This window comes from Meriones unguiculatus, chromosome 8 (genome assembly GCF_030254825.1).
Source record: "Meriones unguiculatus strain TT.TT164.6M chromosome 8, Bangor_MerUng_6.1, whole genome shotgun sequence".
In the NCBI taxonomy this organism is placed as follows: domain Eukaryota; kingdom Metazoa; phylum Chordata; class Mammalia; order Rodentia; family Muridae; genus Meriones; species Meriones unguiculatus.
In genome coordinates this window covers 68,840,897-68,854,433 of record NC_083356.1, presented here as the reverse complement: position 1 = coordinate 68,854,433, position 13,537 = coordinate 68,840,897, and the positions used below count along the sequence as shown (strand labels likewise).

Sequence of the window (13,537 nt, the reverse complement as noted above, 5' to 3'; positions counted from 1 at the left end):
CTAGTGAGCCTTTTGGGCTTTTCCCACTGGGACAAGAGCTGAGAAGGAAGGTCAGCTGGGTGCCATCTCTGTCTCTCTGAGCTAACAGGTTTTGAGCCCAGCATCTGGTTCCTAGGTCTTTATTCATGAAATAGAATGGTTAGGATTTTAGTCTTTTGTAACAACTTCTCTTCTGTCTGTTCTTTCCCTAGCATACTCTGCTCCAACCAAAACCAGCTCCACACTCCATTTCCCAAGGCCTCTGCAGCCTCACCCCAGGAACTTTGTAAATGTTCCCTGTCCTCCACTCAGGAACTTCCCAAGAGACGCCTCCCTGCTCTTATATGCACAGCAGCCTCCTCCCCCACTTGCTTTCTTGCTCTACACTCCCCTGCTACCAGGCCTTGGTTTGGGTTATGTGTTCTCTCTAGGGCTTGGCACAGAGCCAATTATTAGCTAGGAAAGTAGACTAAGTGATTGGAGAAGCCCCACATGGCAGTACACATCTGGAATTCCAGTGCTAGGAAGGCCGAAGGACAAGGAGTTCAAGGTCAGACTCAGCTACACAGTGGATCCTATGCCAGCCTCAGAAACCTGTCTAAAAAGAGGCAGGTCCACTTCTCCCTTCTACAGTCTTAGCAGGAGGCCGTCTCACATTGCCCATAGCTATACTATATTCTGTGGGTTATAAAAAGGTCAAGGTGATCACCGTGGACGTTAGAGGTTGACAGGTAAAAATAATAGGTTATATGTAAAATCATAGGTAAATTCATGAATTTCAGGGACATAGTAAATAGCTTTTAAGCCTAAATCTGCGTTTCAGACTGAAGCCCCAGGCCTGATGTTTACTCAAGTTCACATTCAACGTGGCAAGGGCTATTTCCCCCTGCTAAATATGACTACCTAGGCCCAGGCTCTTCGCTGAGTGAAAAGCACTTGTGGTTGGGGACGAACAGGGCCAACAGTGACCCGAGAGTAGGGGCGGGGCCAGAAGTGTGGGGGAGGAGCAGGCCTAGGCAGTGAGGCGGGGCCTATGTTCTGGGGCGGGGCCAGTTCACGGGGGCGGGGCTAGAAGAGCGAGGGGTGGTGCCTGGGTGACTAGCGGATTCGGGGGCGGGGCCAGTGCAAGGGCGTGACCGTCGCGCTGAACCACGTGATGGCGGTTGCCAGGGTGAAAGGTCAGCGCGCCGGCGGCACTCCCAACATGGCGGCGGCCCGGGCTGTGGCGCGCGGTATGGGAGCCGGAGCGCGGCGGCTTCTGCTGCTGGCCGCGGTGGCGGCGGTGGGGCCCCGGCAGGGCGTCGCGTCGCGGCTGTACCGCGTGGGCGAGGACGCCGTGTGGTTGCTGGACAGCGGCAGCGTGCGCTCGGCCACGAGCAACAGCTCAGCCGCGTGGCTGGTGCAGTTCCACTCGTCGTGGTGCGGCCACTGCATCGGCTACGCACCCACCTGGCGAGCGCTGGCGGCGGACGTGCGAGGTGAGGGTCCTGCGCGCCGGCGGACGTTCCTCCGAGCAGCAGCTGTGGGTCGAAGCCACAGCAGGACAGATAGCTTTCCCGAGGTCGCCAGCTCTGAACACCGGCTTCACCCCGTCCCCAGCCTCTTTCCCTAGCCACTGCCTCATCAGCCTCGACCTTCCCCATCCCCAGCAATTTCGTTTCAGAGCCTACCGTCTCTGGAAGGCCCCCATTCCTGTCAAACCCCAGCCTGGTTTGCTAGGTAACCGACACATTGGGCATTGGGCCGAGAAACTTAGAAACCCAGACACTCTGGGGACTGCTCTGCAGAAACAAAGTTTACAAAGCGTCTTCTTGCTGGGCTCCTTGTTCACTGACCATAGCTTTTAAGAAATCTTCCCACACGTGTTTAGTTCTTTCTCGGTGCTTTGCAGACCTCAGACCCCTTCCAGCAGCTCCTGTAAATGGATTTAAGTGGCTGTGCAGGCCTTCCCGGCACTGACTGAGGTTTGGCTTCACTGCTTTACTACTGTTGAACTCACCTCAAATTACAGATCTCAGGAGGCAGGACAACAAATTGTTACTCTTTTTCCTGCACCTTAGGTTTTAGGTCTGGTGTTTAACACGGCTGTGTTTTTCTTAAACAGATTTGCAAAGAAGCCCTTTTTCCAAGTACACAATTGCAAATGACTATTTTAAAATGTTTGCCTTCTCTTTCCTCGTTGTTGGGGGCACCTTGGCTTTTTTTTTTTTTTTTTTTCAGTTTCACAATGTAGTCCAGGCTGGAATTGTTCTCTTGTGTCTTAAATTTTCTTCCTTCCTTCCTTCCTTCCTTCCTTCCTTCCTTTCTTTCTTTCTCATATTTGTTTTATTTTGGATTATGTGGGTGCGGGTGTGTACAGGTGAGTGCAGTTTCCCTTGAAGGCCAGAGGTGTTGAATCCGTTGAAGCTGGAATTAGAGATGGTAGGGAGCTGTAGGATGTAAGTGCCAGGAAAGGAACTCCAGCCCCCTGCAAGAGCAGTATGTGGATTTTGTTTGTTTGTAGTATTTTGAGACAGGGTTTCTCTGTGTAGCCGTGACTGTAGACCAGGTTGGCCTAGAACTCACAAAGATCTGCTTGCCTCTGCCTCCTGAGTGCTAGGATGAAAGACATGTTCCACCACCACTCTGCTGCAGTATGTGTGTTTAACTTCTAAGCCACCTCAGGTTTTCTTAAGTCCTTGGCAAGCACTTTCCAAAACTGCGACCAGACACTGAAAAGGCAGAGTTTATATGGTGTTTTGTTTTTTTTCGGGAGGGGGTAATTTTTATTTTTTAAGCCACTTTGTAGTAGAGAGGACTTTCTAGTTCTTGATACTTCGTGGACATGCAGGTGACCCTGACAGGACTTGTTGGCAGCTTTTTTTTTTATATCGGTTCTGGCTTTCAGTCTAGTAACTGACTTGCATAAGCCACATCAGATGTTATAAACTGGCTGTTCTAGAAATTGTCCCTGGAACTTGAAGAAAGGATAGTTCTGAAAGTGCTACAGTAAAAATCCACAGCTAATGCTGTGATTGACTTAATAAAATGCAGTTACCTTTAAAGAGTGGCTGACTGCCAAGAAGATGGGGCCTGAGGCTTACTGATGAGGTATGGTGAAAGTGAAAGAGCTGACTGGCAGGAACAGGTGTGGACCTGAGGAGGGAAGCAGGGATGCTGAGGGCAGAGCTGCCTGAGTCAGGATGTGACCCTCAGAGTATGTTCTAGGGCAAAGGCTCTCAAAGAAAGCACCCAGGGATTTGGTAAACACTTATGTTATCAGTCCCAGCCTAGGCTACTGGGTGGGTTCTGACACCCTGTCAGCATAAGCTCCAAAGATATCTGATCGCCTGATATCAACCCTGTCCTGGGATATTGACCTCAGTACCCCTCTGTGCCTTGTCTTCTGGAGTTCTGTGCAGAGTATGGGAAGCACTAGGCCCTCTGCCCTAGCCTTGACTTGGCTATGCTTCCTGCTGGCTCTCTGCCTGGGTTATCTAGCAGGAGAGAGGGTCCTTAGGGGTAATCAGTCACCTGTGAGTTGGACATGCAGGCCTTGCATTGGGTCCTCCCCAGGTCTCTCTTTCTGACACCTTGAAATAGTGCCCAGTGGTTTCTCCCAGCCCCCACCTCAGTCTCTGGTTGAACTGGCTTTGTTGCCATGGGTGGGGATTAGAGCTAGAAGGTGGCTTTTGCTTGCCTTCCTGCCCTTCAGTCTTTTCTAATTGGAGCGAGCAGCTGGAAGGTCTATAGAGGGAGAGATTCCCCAGCCATGTGTCTTTGGTTCAGGACACCTTCCACTTCCTCAAAAACTTACGGTGAAGGGTGAAGTTTCTTTGGCTCTTCACAGACTTTGCGGGGGAAATAGTGGTTTTCCTTATGAGAGATGGGTTAACAAAAGGTCTACTGTTCAGTAGATCCAGAGGCCATTCTAGTGTTTATATGGCACTGGCATAGGCCCTTCTCACCTTAAGTATTTCCCAGAACACAGCCTGCTCTGTTGAAATCATTTATTTCATGTTTAGTTGGGTTGGCAGTTGACACCTGTGCTTACTCTCCTGGCCACTGAAGGATTTCCATAGAGACCTAGAAGAACAGGATTGTGCCCTGAAGTCCATGTCTCTCTGAGCTCTCTGTGACTGCAGGGCTCTTCTCTCCCCTTCAGTCTACCCTGGAGAGCAGGACAGATGTGTTGTTGGCTCTAAAATTCTTGGTGAAGAATTTGAAGGAGAACAGGAGACCTGGCAGGTCCACATCACAGCATCTAGAATGTCTCTAGAACTATCTAGCAAGGGGGAGTTTAGTTTCTTATATTGCAGGTGATGGTGCCCAGATGACAGATCCCCATTGGCTCACTTCTTGTATCCCTAGAGAGGACATTGGCACTGAGAGTAGGAGGTATTGGACAGGTAGATAGGCACAGAGTGTGCCATCCACAGACTGAGTACCCATTGCTGCTGCTAGCAGTAGCTAAGCCTCTATGCCTTCCCCTGGTGTCATTCCAGTGGTGTCTGGCATCTTCTGCCTGCTTAGAACACAGGCTCTTGAAGATGGCTGCTTAGTATTTATAGGGTGTCCATTATCCATGTACTGGAAACAGGTAGAGAGGGACACTGGGGACAGCAATTGCTGAGGGGTGTGGCAGTGCCCAGAGTCCTGAAAGCTGCAGGTGTCAGAACCAACAGCAGAGGGCAACCATTCTTCTGTGTATGTCACAGCCATTTGGTCACTTTACTATCAGCCAAGGCCAGCTGCCAGCCGGGTCTCTAGAGAGCTTGCCTCTTTTCCAGGGTAACTGCAGTTAGCCTGTTAGGGACCTCAGCTGCTCATGCATTTTCAAATAGCCACATGGGTTGCTTTACTCAGTAAGGCTGTCCAGGCCATCCACCCGGAAGACTGTCATCACTGCCTCTCAGGTGCCAGGCAATGAAACAGACCCAGTCACCACAGCAGTTCCTTGCTTGTCTCTCTCATGGCATGCTTTACCATCTCACCAACAGGGCTTGTTAACCTCACCCCAGTATACCCCTGAATGCTTATGGGCACATTGTTCTTCAGCTTACCAAGACTCCATCAAGTGCTAAGAATGGAGAACCTTGAGGCCCTAGACACTGAGTGAAGCTGGGGCACAGTGATGGCCCTGACTGGTGGGTCAGGTACTAGGCTGCAGTGGAGAAAAGTCTGTTTTCTTTCTACCCAGACTCACACTTGGAACTCCTCCAAGAAGACCTTTGCTATGACAGGAGAGGGAGTGCACTCAGAGAGAAGGTTCTATATCTGGATGTGGAATTGGAGCCATAGTTGCCCAGCATTTTTTGAGGGTGAAGAAGCCATCCTGCCTTGTGTTTGAACCTGGAGGCTAATTCCCCTGTAATGGTTCTAGACCCAATGATGCTTGGCTGCAAATAAAGATTTTATCTGCTTCTCCATTGAAAGTGATGAGAAAGGTTGAATCTTTTCATTCAGCAAAAGAATCACTTGACAAATAAATCTGAAGTAACTTGGTCTGCTGTGTTGTGTTGTAATTATTTTACAGGTATTTCTAAGCCTGTAGTACTAAAATAGCTAAGCTGAGTAAAAGCCAGAAGTCAGTCGTAGTTTAGTCACTTGTTCCCACTCACAGCCTCTTCACTCCCATGGGGGCCCTCTCCCAGTGTGGAGAGGGCAGCCTGACTGGTACACACAGGCAATTTGCATTCAGTTTCTTTTAGTATGGCGTCTTAGACAGACAGGCAGGGACTGCTGAATGAGACACACACTCCAAAGCCAGCCTTTTCAGAGTTCTGAATCTCATTTTTGGTAAAGTAGGTGCTGTGTCTTTTGTTTGCTGTGAATACTGTCCATCTGCCAGCCTCAGGCTTTAGGCCTCACAGTTTCTAACTGTCACCGCCGTCTGTTGCAGCTCTCAGGGTGCACAGGCCCAGTTGGTTTTCAAAGGCCTCCTGAGATGCCAGCACACATGCCGCCTTTCCAGAACATCCTCTGTTAAGGGACACTTTATCCCAGTGTGGCTCTGCAGGTGCCTTATCAGCTCACAGGAACCTGCAGTAGCAGAAGGGCAGATGGTGATTGTGTGAGGGTGAAACTGGACTTTCTCTCAGCATTGGCAGCTGGCAGCATGGGCTCTCACCTTGTTAATCCAGCTCTGCTGGGCTGAGAGGAACAGTGAGGAAAGCAGGCAGGTCCTAGTTTCATAGAGGGTGTGTAGTAGGTGAGAGGGTTTGGTACTAACCTACCCATGCTAAAGGAGCTAGACTGGCAGTTGGAGAGGCCCAGTGTTGCCCTCTGAGGAGTTATCTCTGTGGCTGGCCACAACAAGGACAGAGAGCCCCCCCCCCAGGCAGGCAGGACCCCAGGTCCAGAGGATATTAAAATAATTCAAGGGTGGTGACCTGGGAAAACTAATGAACAGGGTCCATCCTGCTCCAGAATGACAAGAAACCAAAGAATGGCAGAACTGACTTCTGAGAAGTTTCTGGGTAAAAGTCTGGAAGAACTGGCACACTGGGAAAGGCAAAATAACTCTTCATAATGGATTGAGAACAGTAGTCACTGCCTCTCCCACCAGGGGCCTGGCCTGGCTGCTGGTGAGAAAGTGTTAAGGAAGTAATGTCTTCTACGGTCAGCTCAGGGGCTTTGCAGGCCATTTCAGGCCTGTGAGGTTCCCAGTGGACAGAACAGAGGCAAGACACCACCCTTGAATGTCCTTTGCACTTTTTCGGTGGGCAGAGGGAGGGGTGATTTGTTTGAGACAAGGCCTTACTGTGTAGCCCAGTCTTGTCATCAAGATTGCAATCCTTTTGCCTCTGCTTTTTTTGGGGGGATGGGGTGGAGGGTGAGACAGGGTTTCTCTGTGTAGCTTTGGCTGTCCTGGACTCTTCGTAGACCAAGCTGGCCTTGAACTCATAGAGATCAACCTGCCTCTGCCTCTGCCTCTGCCTCTGCCTCTGCCTCTGCCTCTGCCTCTCTGAGTGCTGGGATTACAGGGGTGTGCCACTGTGCCTGGCTTGCCTCTGCTTTTTGATGTTAGGATTACAGCTGTGGACCATCTCACCCAACTATATAGATAGATTTGGAATAAAGCTTACATAAAGCCAGGATGAGGAGTGAGCCGAGGGTATGACCCTGTTCCCAGCCTGGCCAGCTTCTCCCTTCTGGCTTTTTTCCTTCTCAGCCACAGTGGGTCCTTTTCTTCTCATACTAGTTACCAGTTTACAGGAACTGGCAATCCAGGGGTGTCTTGGTGGCTGCTGCTCATTGCTCACTAGCCCTGGCTAAGGTTATGTGCAAATTTCACACCTTACCCAGTCAGTGAGATGCTAATGGGGTGGGTTGTCTCTGAGAGAGTTTTGTCCTAGCCACACCCTGTCCCTAGAGGACTTGTGCTTTGATCCTCCAGTATCCCTGTCACCTCAATATCTTACCAGCATATTCAGTGATCTGCTGAAGAACATTGACATGATGATGTGGGTTCCTCCATGAGAATCTGCTTTTATTTTGTTTGCTTGTTTGTTTTTGAGACAAGGTTTCTCTGTGTAGCCCTGGCTGTCTTGGAACTAGCTCTGTAGACCAGGCCTCAAACTTAAGAGATCCACCTGCCTCTGCCTCCTGAGTGCTGGGATTACAAGTGTGCACCATCACACCTGGCTTGAGAATCTGCTTTTAATTCTTTGGAAATTATACTTTGATGGTACAGGATAGACTCTTGGTAAAGATTTCCATCACTGGTAAATGACCTTGTTATCAAGTTGTCTGAAAAAGGTAAGCTCCATGTACCCTGCAGGCTCATTGCTCCTCCTCAGTGCTGCAGTGATGTCTCTCTACCACCTTGATAAGTCATCAGGCTGCTGAGACAGTGTGGGTGACCCAGGGCTTTCTCAAGCAGTTGCCCCGTATGGTGTCTCCACCGTACCCATGTGAGACACTTGGAGCTGAGGGGGAGGACAGGGCATTTCAGAAGAGATGCTAAGACAGCCAACTGTAGTTATCACAGAGACAGGACAGAGACATCAGCACTGGGCATCATGGTCAGTTGGTCCCAGCCCGTGTTTGTGACGCATGTATTTGGTGTCTGATGAAGTTTATACTCATGATGACTGCTCCTCTGAATCTTGTGAGATCAGAGGGCATTGTTGGTTAAAAAAAAGAAAAATGAAAGAAAAAAGCTGTTTAAAAAAAAAAGTGTTCTGTAGCTGCTCATGTGGTAGGAAGACTTATCTCCATGGCCCTAGAGAGGTCTCAGCCTTGCTTACCCAGCCTGGCCATACTGTCATTCCCAGGACAGCCTGAAGCTCTTACTAGCTGATGATTGCTGTACTCAGGTCTTCACCTTCATGCACCTGAGTGTCCTGGATGTTTTCAGTGGTATCTGCTCAGGAACCTGGAGGGAGACAGGAAACAGCCCAGCTAAGAGAGCAGAGTGGTGGTCCAAGCAGGAGACCTGGGCCCAGGATGAGAGGTGTGAAGGAGTGTGATTTGAAGCCACAGAGTATGTTGAGGCCTTTTGTGAGTTGCTGCTGGCTACATGGGGTTGTACTAACTTGTTCTCAGGAGCACAGCTGAGCAAGAGTCTCCTTCCATCTTGGTAGGGTGACTCACTGTCTGCACTCTGCTGATTTCCCTGAGCCCAGGTGCTAAATTAGCACTCTGAAACCTCAGCTTCCCCACACTCCCACCTTCCTTGTCTCTGCCCTAGTATCACTAGGAGAGTTGATCTGGGGTTCCCTCTTCCTCCCTCATCAAATGGGTACTTAGAAGTAATTGTCCTTGTGTATTCACAGGTCACTGGGGTGGGACTGTGGGGATCAAAGACCCTTGCAGTATTCCTGTGCTACGTAGATTGCAGTGCCAGGAGGTTCCTCATGTATTTGGGGACAGTGCCCTACCATGGATAGGGTGAAATCTGGGGATCAATGTTGAGTACTTGCCCTAATGGAGATCCAGGGTGCAGTTTTCAGTGAACTTGGACTAGGCTCTTAGTGCCTTCAGTCTTCCAGATGCCATATATTTTCAGGAGGGCTCATGTGTTCAGTCTACTGCTGGACTAGATTCAGGGAGTTATTAAAAGAAATATAACCAGCCAGTCTATGACCTTAGCACTCAAGAGGTTGAGGCAGGAGCATTGCAAGTTCAAGACTAGCCTGGGGCACATAGTCAGAGCCTATCTCAGATAAAAACATATAAAACAAATAAACAGACAAACTACAAAACTGGCTCTGGTTTGTCTTGTTGAGCACTGTCTCCTGCAGGGTTCCTGGGGAACCCTTTTTTTCCATGCCTCGTGTTTGAACGGCCTTCTGCTGCAGATTCCAGAATGCAAAATCTGAGGTGCATAAAGCTAGTGCTCAGCACCAGGAAGCAGCTGCATGGTTCCAGGATCAGCCCAGGAAGTGCTCTGCCACTGAGTCCCCAGCCCTATACTCACATCTCCTGAGTATGTGTGCTTAAGGAAAATCTGAAAAACAAAACCAAGACTCAGACCTACCGGGCAAACCTAGGTGCACCCATCCCAATTCTGGGTGGGTTTGGTATTTTCAGTAGCTGGGAGGCTGGTTCCTGCATTTTACTTTTGGAGATTTTCACTGTTACACTCTTTTCAGGCAGAAGGTGGTTTTCTAGGACATGGAAGGAGGGTGTGGGTAGAAACACCAGTGAGCAGAGTGAGTTGGTTGGGACTGTGAGTCAAGTCAGGGTGGCAGGAATGAGATGCTATGCCAGATGCAGGGGCTGATTGTGTCCTTGAAGTGCCTTGAGCCTCGAGTTCTTTCTGTGGCATCTGCCTCTAATTGATTGGAGCATTAACTGTTCTTCCTCAGTTCTGTGCCATTTGAGATTCCAGGAGCTATGGCTGTGATTCAGAAATACTGGAGGTTTTCTATGCTTTTAAAGTGGCGTCGGGGCAAAGCTGGTTTTTCGTAGCTGACAGTGTTTGGTTACTGTTTGTGAATGACCTATTGTTCCTTACTCTTAATAAGAGAGGAAAGGTGTGTATTACAAGTGAGAGTAGTATGTAGGACACTAGGATGGTTCACACAGGAGGCAATCACTGAACTCTGGTACCTGGTGTTTTAAGTGTCCTCTGACATTGCCCCTTCCATCCAGGCTAATCCCCACATGCAGCCTCTGAAGTTTTGAGCATTACTTGCCTTGGGAGGAATGGTTTCATGTGACTTTTAGCTAGGTTGCTAGTATAAACAGAGTAACACTTTCAATGCAGGGCATGCTGATCATTAGTGATCCATTGTATGAGCTACCCAAAAATCAAGGGACTTCCAGACAGAGGGTGTACAAGGTCGTCCAAGTGGCTCTTCTCTCTGTCTCTCATGCCCATCTACTTGTTAGTACCAATTCCCTTGTCAAAACTGTGTACCTGTTAGCTATACTGTAAAAAGGCCACCAGGCAAGACTAGCACTTCTTGGGCCTGGGCCTGAACAGGACCCCTGTGGAGCCAGGTGCCTGGAAGTGTGAATAATGATGTAATTTTAACACCCTGGAGAAAGGGTATACATCTCTTAGAAGGATCCCCTGCAGTTACCTAAAGGGTGCACCTGATGCTAGTGACCGGAGGGCAAGGCGGGAGAGAGCTCTTAGCCCTGTGTTACCAGGAGGCAGCTTCCCTCGCAAAGTGTCCCTTCCCTGGTTGAGAGGTGAGAAAAGAGACTGCAGCCTGAGCTAATGTGTATTTATATAATAATGAGAGGTGCCGAGACCCCTCATACCTCTGCAGAAGTATCCTTCATCTCCCTGTCCTCCCCCCCACACACACGCAGGGTTTCTCTGTGTAGTCCTGGCTGTCCTGGAACTTTCTCTGTAAACCAGGCTGGTCTCAAACTCAAGAGCTCTGCCTACCTCCACCTCTGGGGTGCTGGGATTAAAGGCGCACCTAGCCTATTCCTCATTTAATAGCACTACCAGCAAATGAACCTGACTCTACTTATGCCACTTTTATAGGAGCTCTAGGGAAAGTGTAGGATGTGAGCAGGATGGGAAGAGGATGCTCCATCTGGATGCCTAATGGCATTAAGAACACGTGTCATTTGCTGTGGCCATGGCAGTATGTTGGACTGAAAAAGACACGCAGATTTATGACTGATGTTTTGGATCTAAGGTTTGCTTCCCGAGTTCTAGAACTGGGTAGGGTTTTGGATAAATCATTTATAAGAGCAAAAATTACTGACACTGAGACAAGGCAGGTGTAAGGAGTTGTTATACTTTTTCTGGTGTGTGTGTGTGCGTTTGTTGGAAACTCAAAAACAAACTTGAAACTAAGAAAGGAGATCTAAAATTGCTCCTCCTCTGCAACAATGACGTATGCATCCCTCAGCTGGGAGTGGGGGCGGGGTGCTGCCAGTGCAGACCACTGGCCTGACTTGAAAGTGGTTACACACCCCTGGGCCCACCAGGTCCATCTGATCACTGTGCATGCTCTACTTGGTGTCTCTTGTAGTGTTCCGTTACCAGCTGCAGACAGTGCTTCAGGTTCCTGCACTTCGCGACCCATCAGGTGTCTTTTAATAGGAGATTGCTGCATGGCAAGCTGAGTGATTTGGAAATTCAGCAGAAATCTATTTTCGCGGTGAACAGTGAACCTCTAGCTTTGGTTGAATTGTCACTCTGCTTTCCCAGCTCAGCACAGAGCTCATGGACAGCATAAAGGGAGGTGCGCATTGGTTTCACTGGGGCAGCTGGTGCTCCCGCAGGTGCTGCCTAGGGTGGAATGGCTGGGTGCTGGCAAACCTGCTCAAGGTCCCATTTTTGCCTTGTAGACTGGGCTGCTGCCATCCGTGTTGCTGCTCTGGACTGTGCAGAAGAAAAGAACCAGGACGTGTGCCGCACATATGACATCCACTTCTACCCCACCTTCAGGGTGAGCCCCCTGCAACCTTCACCTCCTGCTCCAGTGCTGCCTTTCTCACGAGGGGCTTTTCAGGCAGCATCATCCATATACCAGTAACTTCTACATCAGCATTTCTGGCTTGAAGTCTGAAAACTGGGGGATTTGCATTCTCAGCATGTGGCCCATTTGTTCTTCCTCTTGAGTCACAGAAGGCTCTGATCGGAGCCAGATGTAGCCTGGCTCACACAGAAGCCTGTTGGGTACATATCTTTATGGGGTATCATGCTGCTGGGTCTCCTATTACTTTCAGAAGGCACCAGCAGTGTTGAAAGTGGCTCCCCCAGCACCCTGCTGCTTGGACTGCAGTTAGCCCTGCTGACAAGCTTGTTCTTGTTTCTTCCACTAGGGGGCAGAGGTACTCTCTGTGACAAAAGCTCCAGTGCTTAGAGTGTGCGTGACTGTGGCCACATGCTTGCATTTGATTGTCTCCAAAACTATAGAGCACCTTTGGAGAGTTGTTTTTTTTTTTTTTTTTTTTTTCTTCTTCTTCTTCTTCCTCCTCCTCCTTCTCTTCTTTCTTTTCTTCTGGAATTCACTTTGTAGACCAGGCTGTCCTCGAACTCAGAGATCCACCTTCCTCTACCTCCAAGTGCTGGGACTAAAGGCATGTGCCACACCACAGCCCTATTTTGAGATAATTTCTGAAGAGCGCATGACCCCAATTATGCACCTCCATTCTACTAATACTGTGTACTGTCAGAGGCAGGACCCAGCTCAGTGGTGTCCCCTGTGTTCCCACCCACCCATTGACTGGGCTTTGCTACTGGGATGCTCAGTGCAGTGATAGCCCCAGGGGCCCCACAGGCCCTTGTTATTTGTGCTCTTGCTTTCTGCCCTTGGGCTGATAGTATCACGTGTATTCTTGTTTTAACTTGCTGTTAACTTCATACCCTCCATTAAACAGTACAGTGTGTAAATCCCTGGGCCTTCTTTCTTATTCTTCAGATGACTTTGCCAAGATTTGCCCATGATGCTGGGTGCTGCTTGGCTCATTGGATTTGGCTATGCAGTAGTAGCTCACTGTATGCGAAAACCTGCCGAATGTTGGATTATCTCTTGGCTTTTAGTACATGGACCAACACTGCTGTGAAGGTCCCCCCAGCCCATGACAGGTTTCTCTGACTGGGCAGAAGAAGAAGGCCAGTGGACCTATTGGGGCTAGGCCCTACACAGCATACCACATCTGTCCATGGTGTAGGGCAAAGTGCCTGTGTTCCCTGTTTTCCTGGTGACAAGCACATCTGTGCTTTCATTTCTGTGGGACTGTGAAGATGTCTATCCACTTTCCTCTTGGCTGCCTCTGCTTCCCCCACTGCCATACAGTGAGTCCTCTGTGTGTCTCAGTGCTGGCCTCCTTTTGAGCTGTGCTGGGCATACTACCTGTCCTTGACTGCCATTGCCGTGCTCCAGATGGCTCTGGACAGAGCTTTTATCTTCTCAGAGGCTATGGATAGCTCACTTCCCTGGAACCTGTGCTCTTCAAGGGATGCCACCTTTGTAATGATCCTGCCCTGGTGGATTGTCTTGCTTTTGTTGGGTTAGAAATGACATAATGGAACCCAGTTGGGTTTGCACATCTGCAGGAACACCAGTGTCCATGGAGGCAGGGAGCATGTCTTGTCCAACAGTGTAACTTTGGGAGGGACTTGCCCAGAGCTTCTGGTGGAGACAGCAGTCATCAC

At 49.5% G+C, this 13,537-nt stretch overlaps 1 protein-coding gene across 2 annotated transcripts in view; it reads left to right on the top strand.

The window, feature by feature from the left end:
• Window positions 1-1,153: 1,153 nt before the first annotated feature.
• Qsox2 (quiescin sulfhydryl oxidase 2) overlaps window positions 1,154-13,537 on the top strand; it is a 30,119-nt gene continuing 17,735 nt past the window's right edge. The window contains exons 1-2 of one of the 2 annotated variants that reach the window (XM_021641098.2): window positions 1,154-1,457; window positions 11,725-11,825. In XM_021641098.2, the coding sequence (XP_021496773.1) occupies window positions 1,184-1,457; window positions 11,725-11,825 (375 nt within the window). In that variant the 5' untranslated portion in view covers window positions 1,154-1,183. Of the gene's footprint in view, window positions 1,458-11,483; window positions 11,619-11,724; window positions 11,826-13,537 lie in introns of those variants that run through there. The other variant, XM_021641099.2, reaches the window with a different exon arrangement.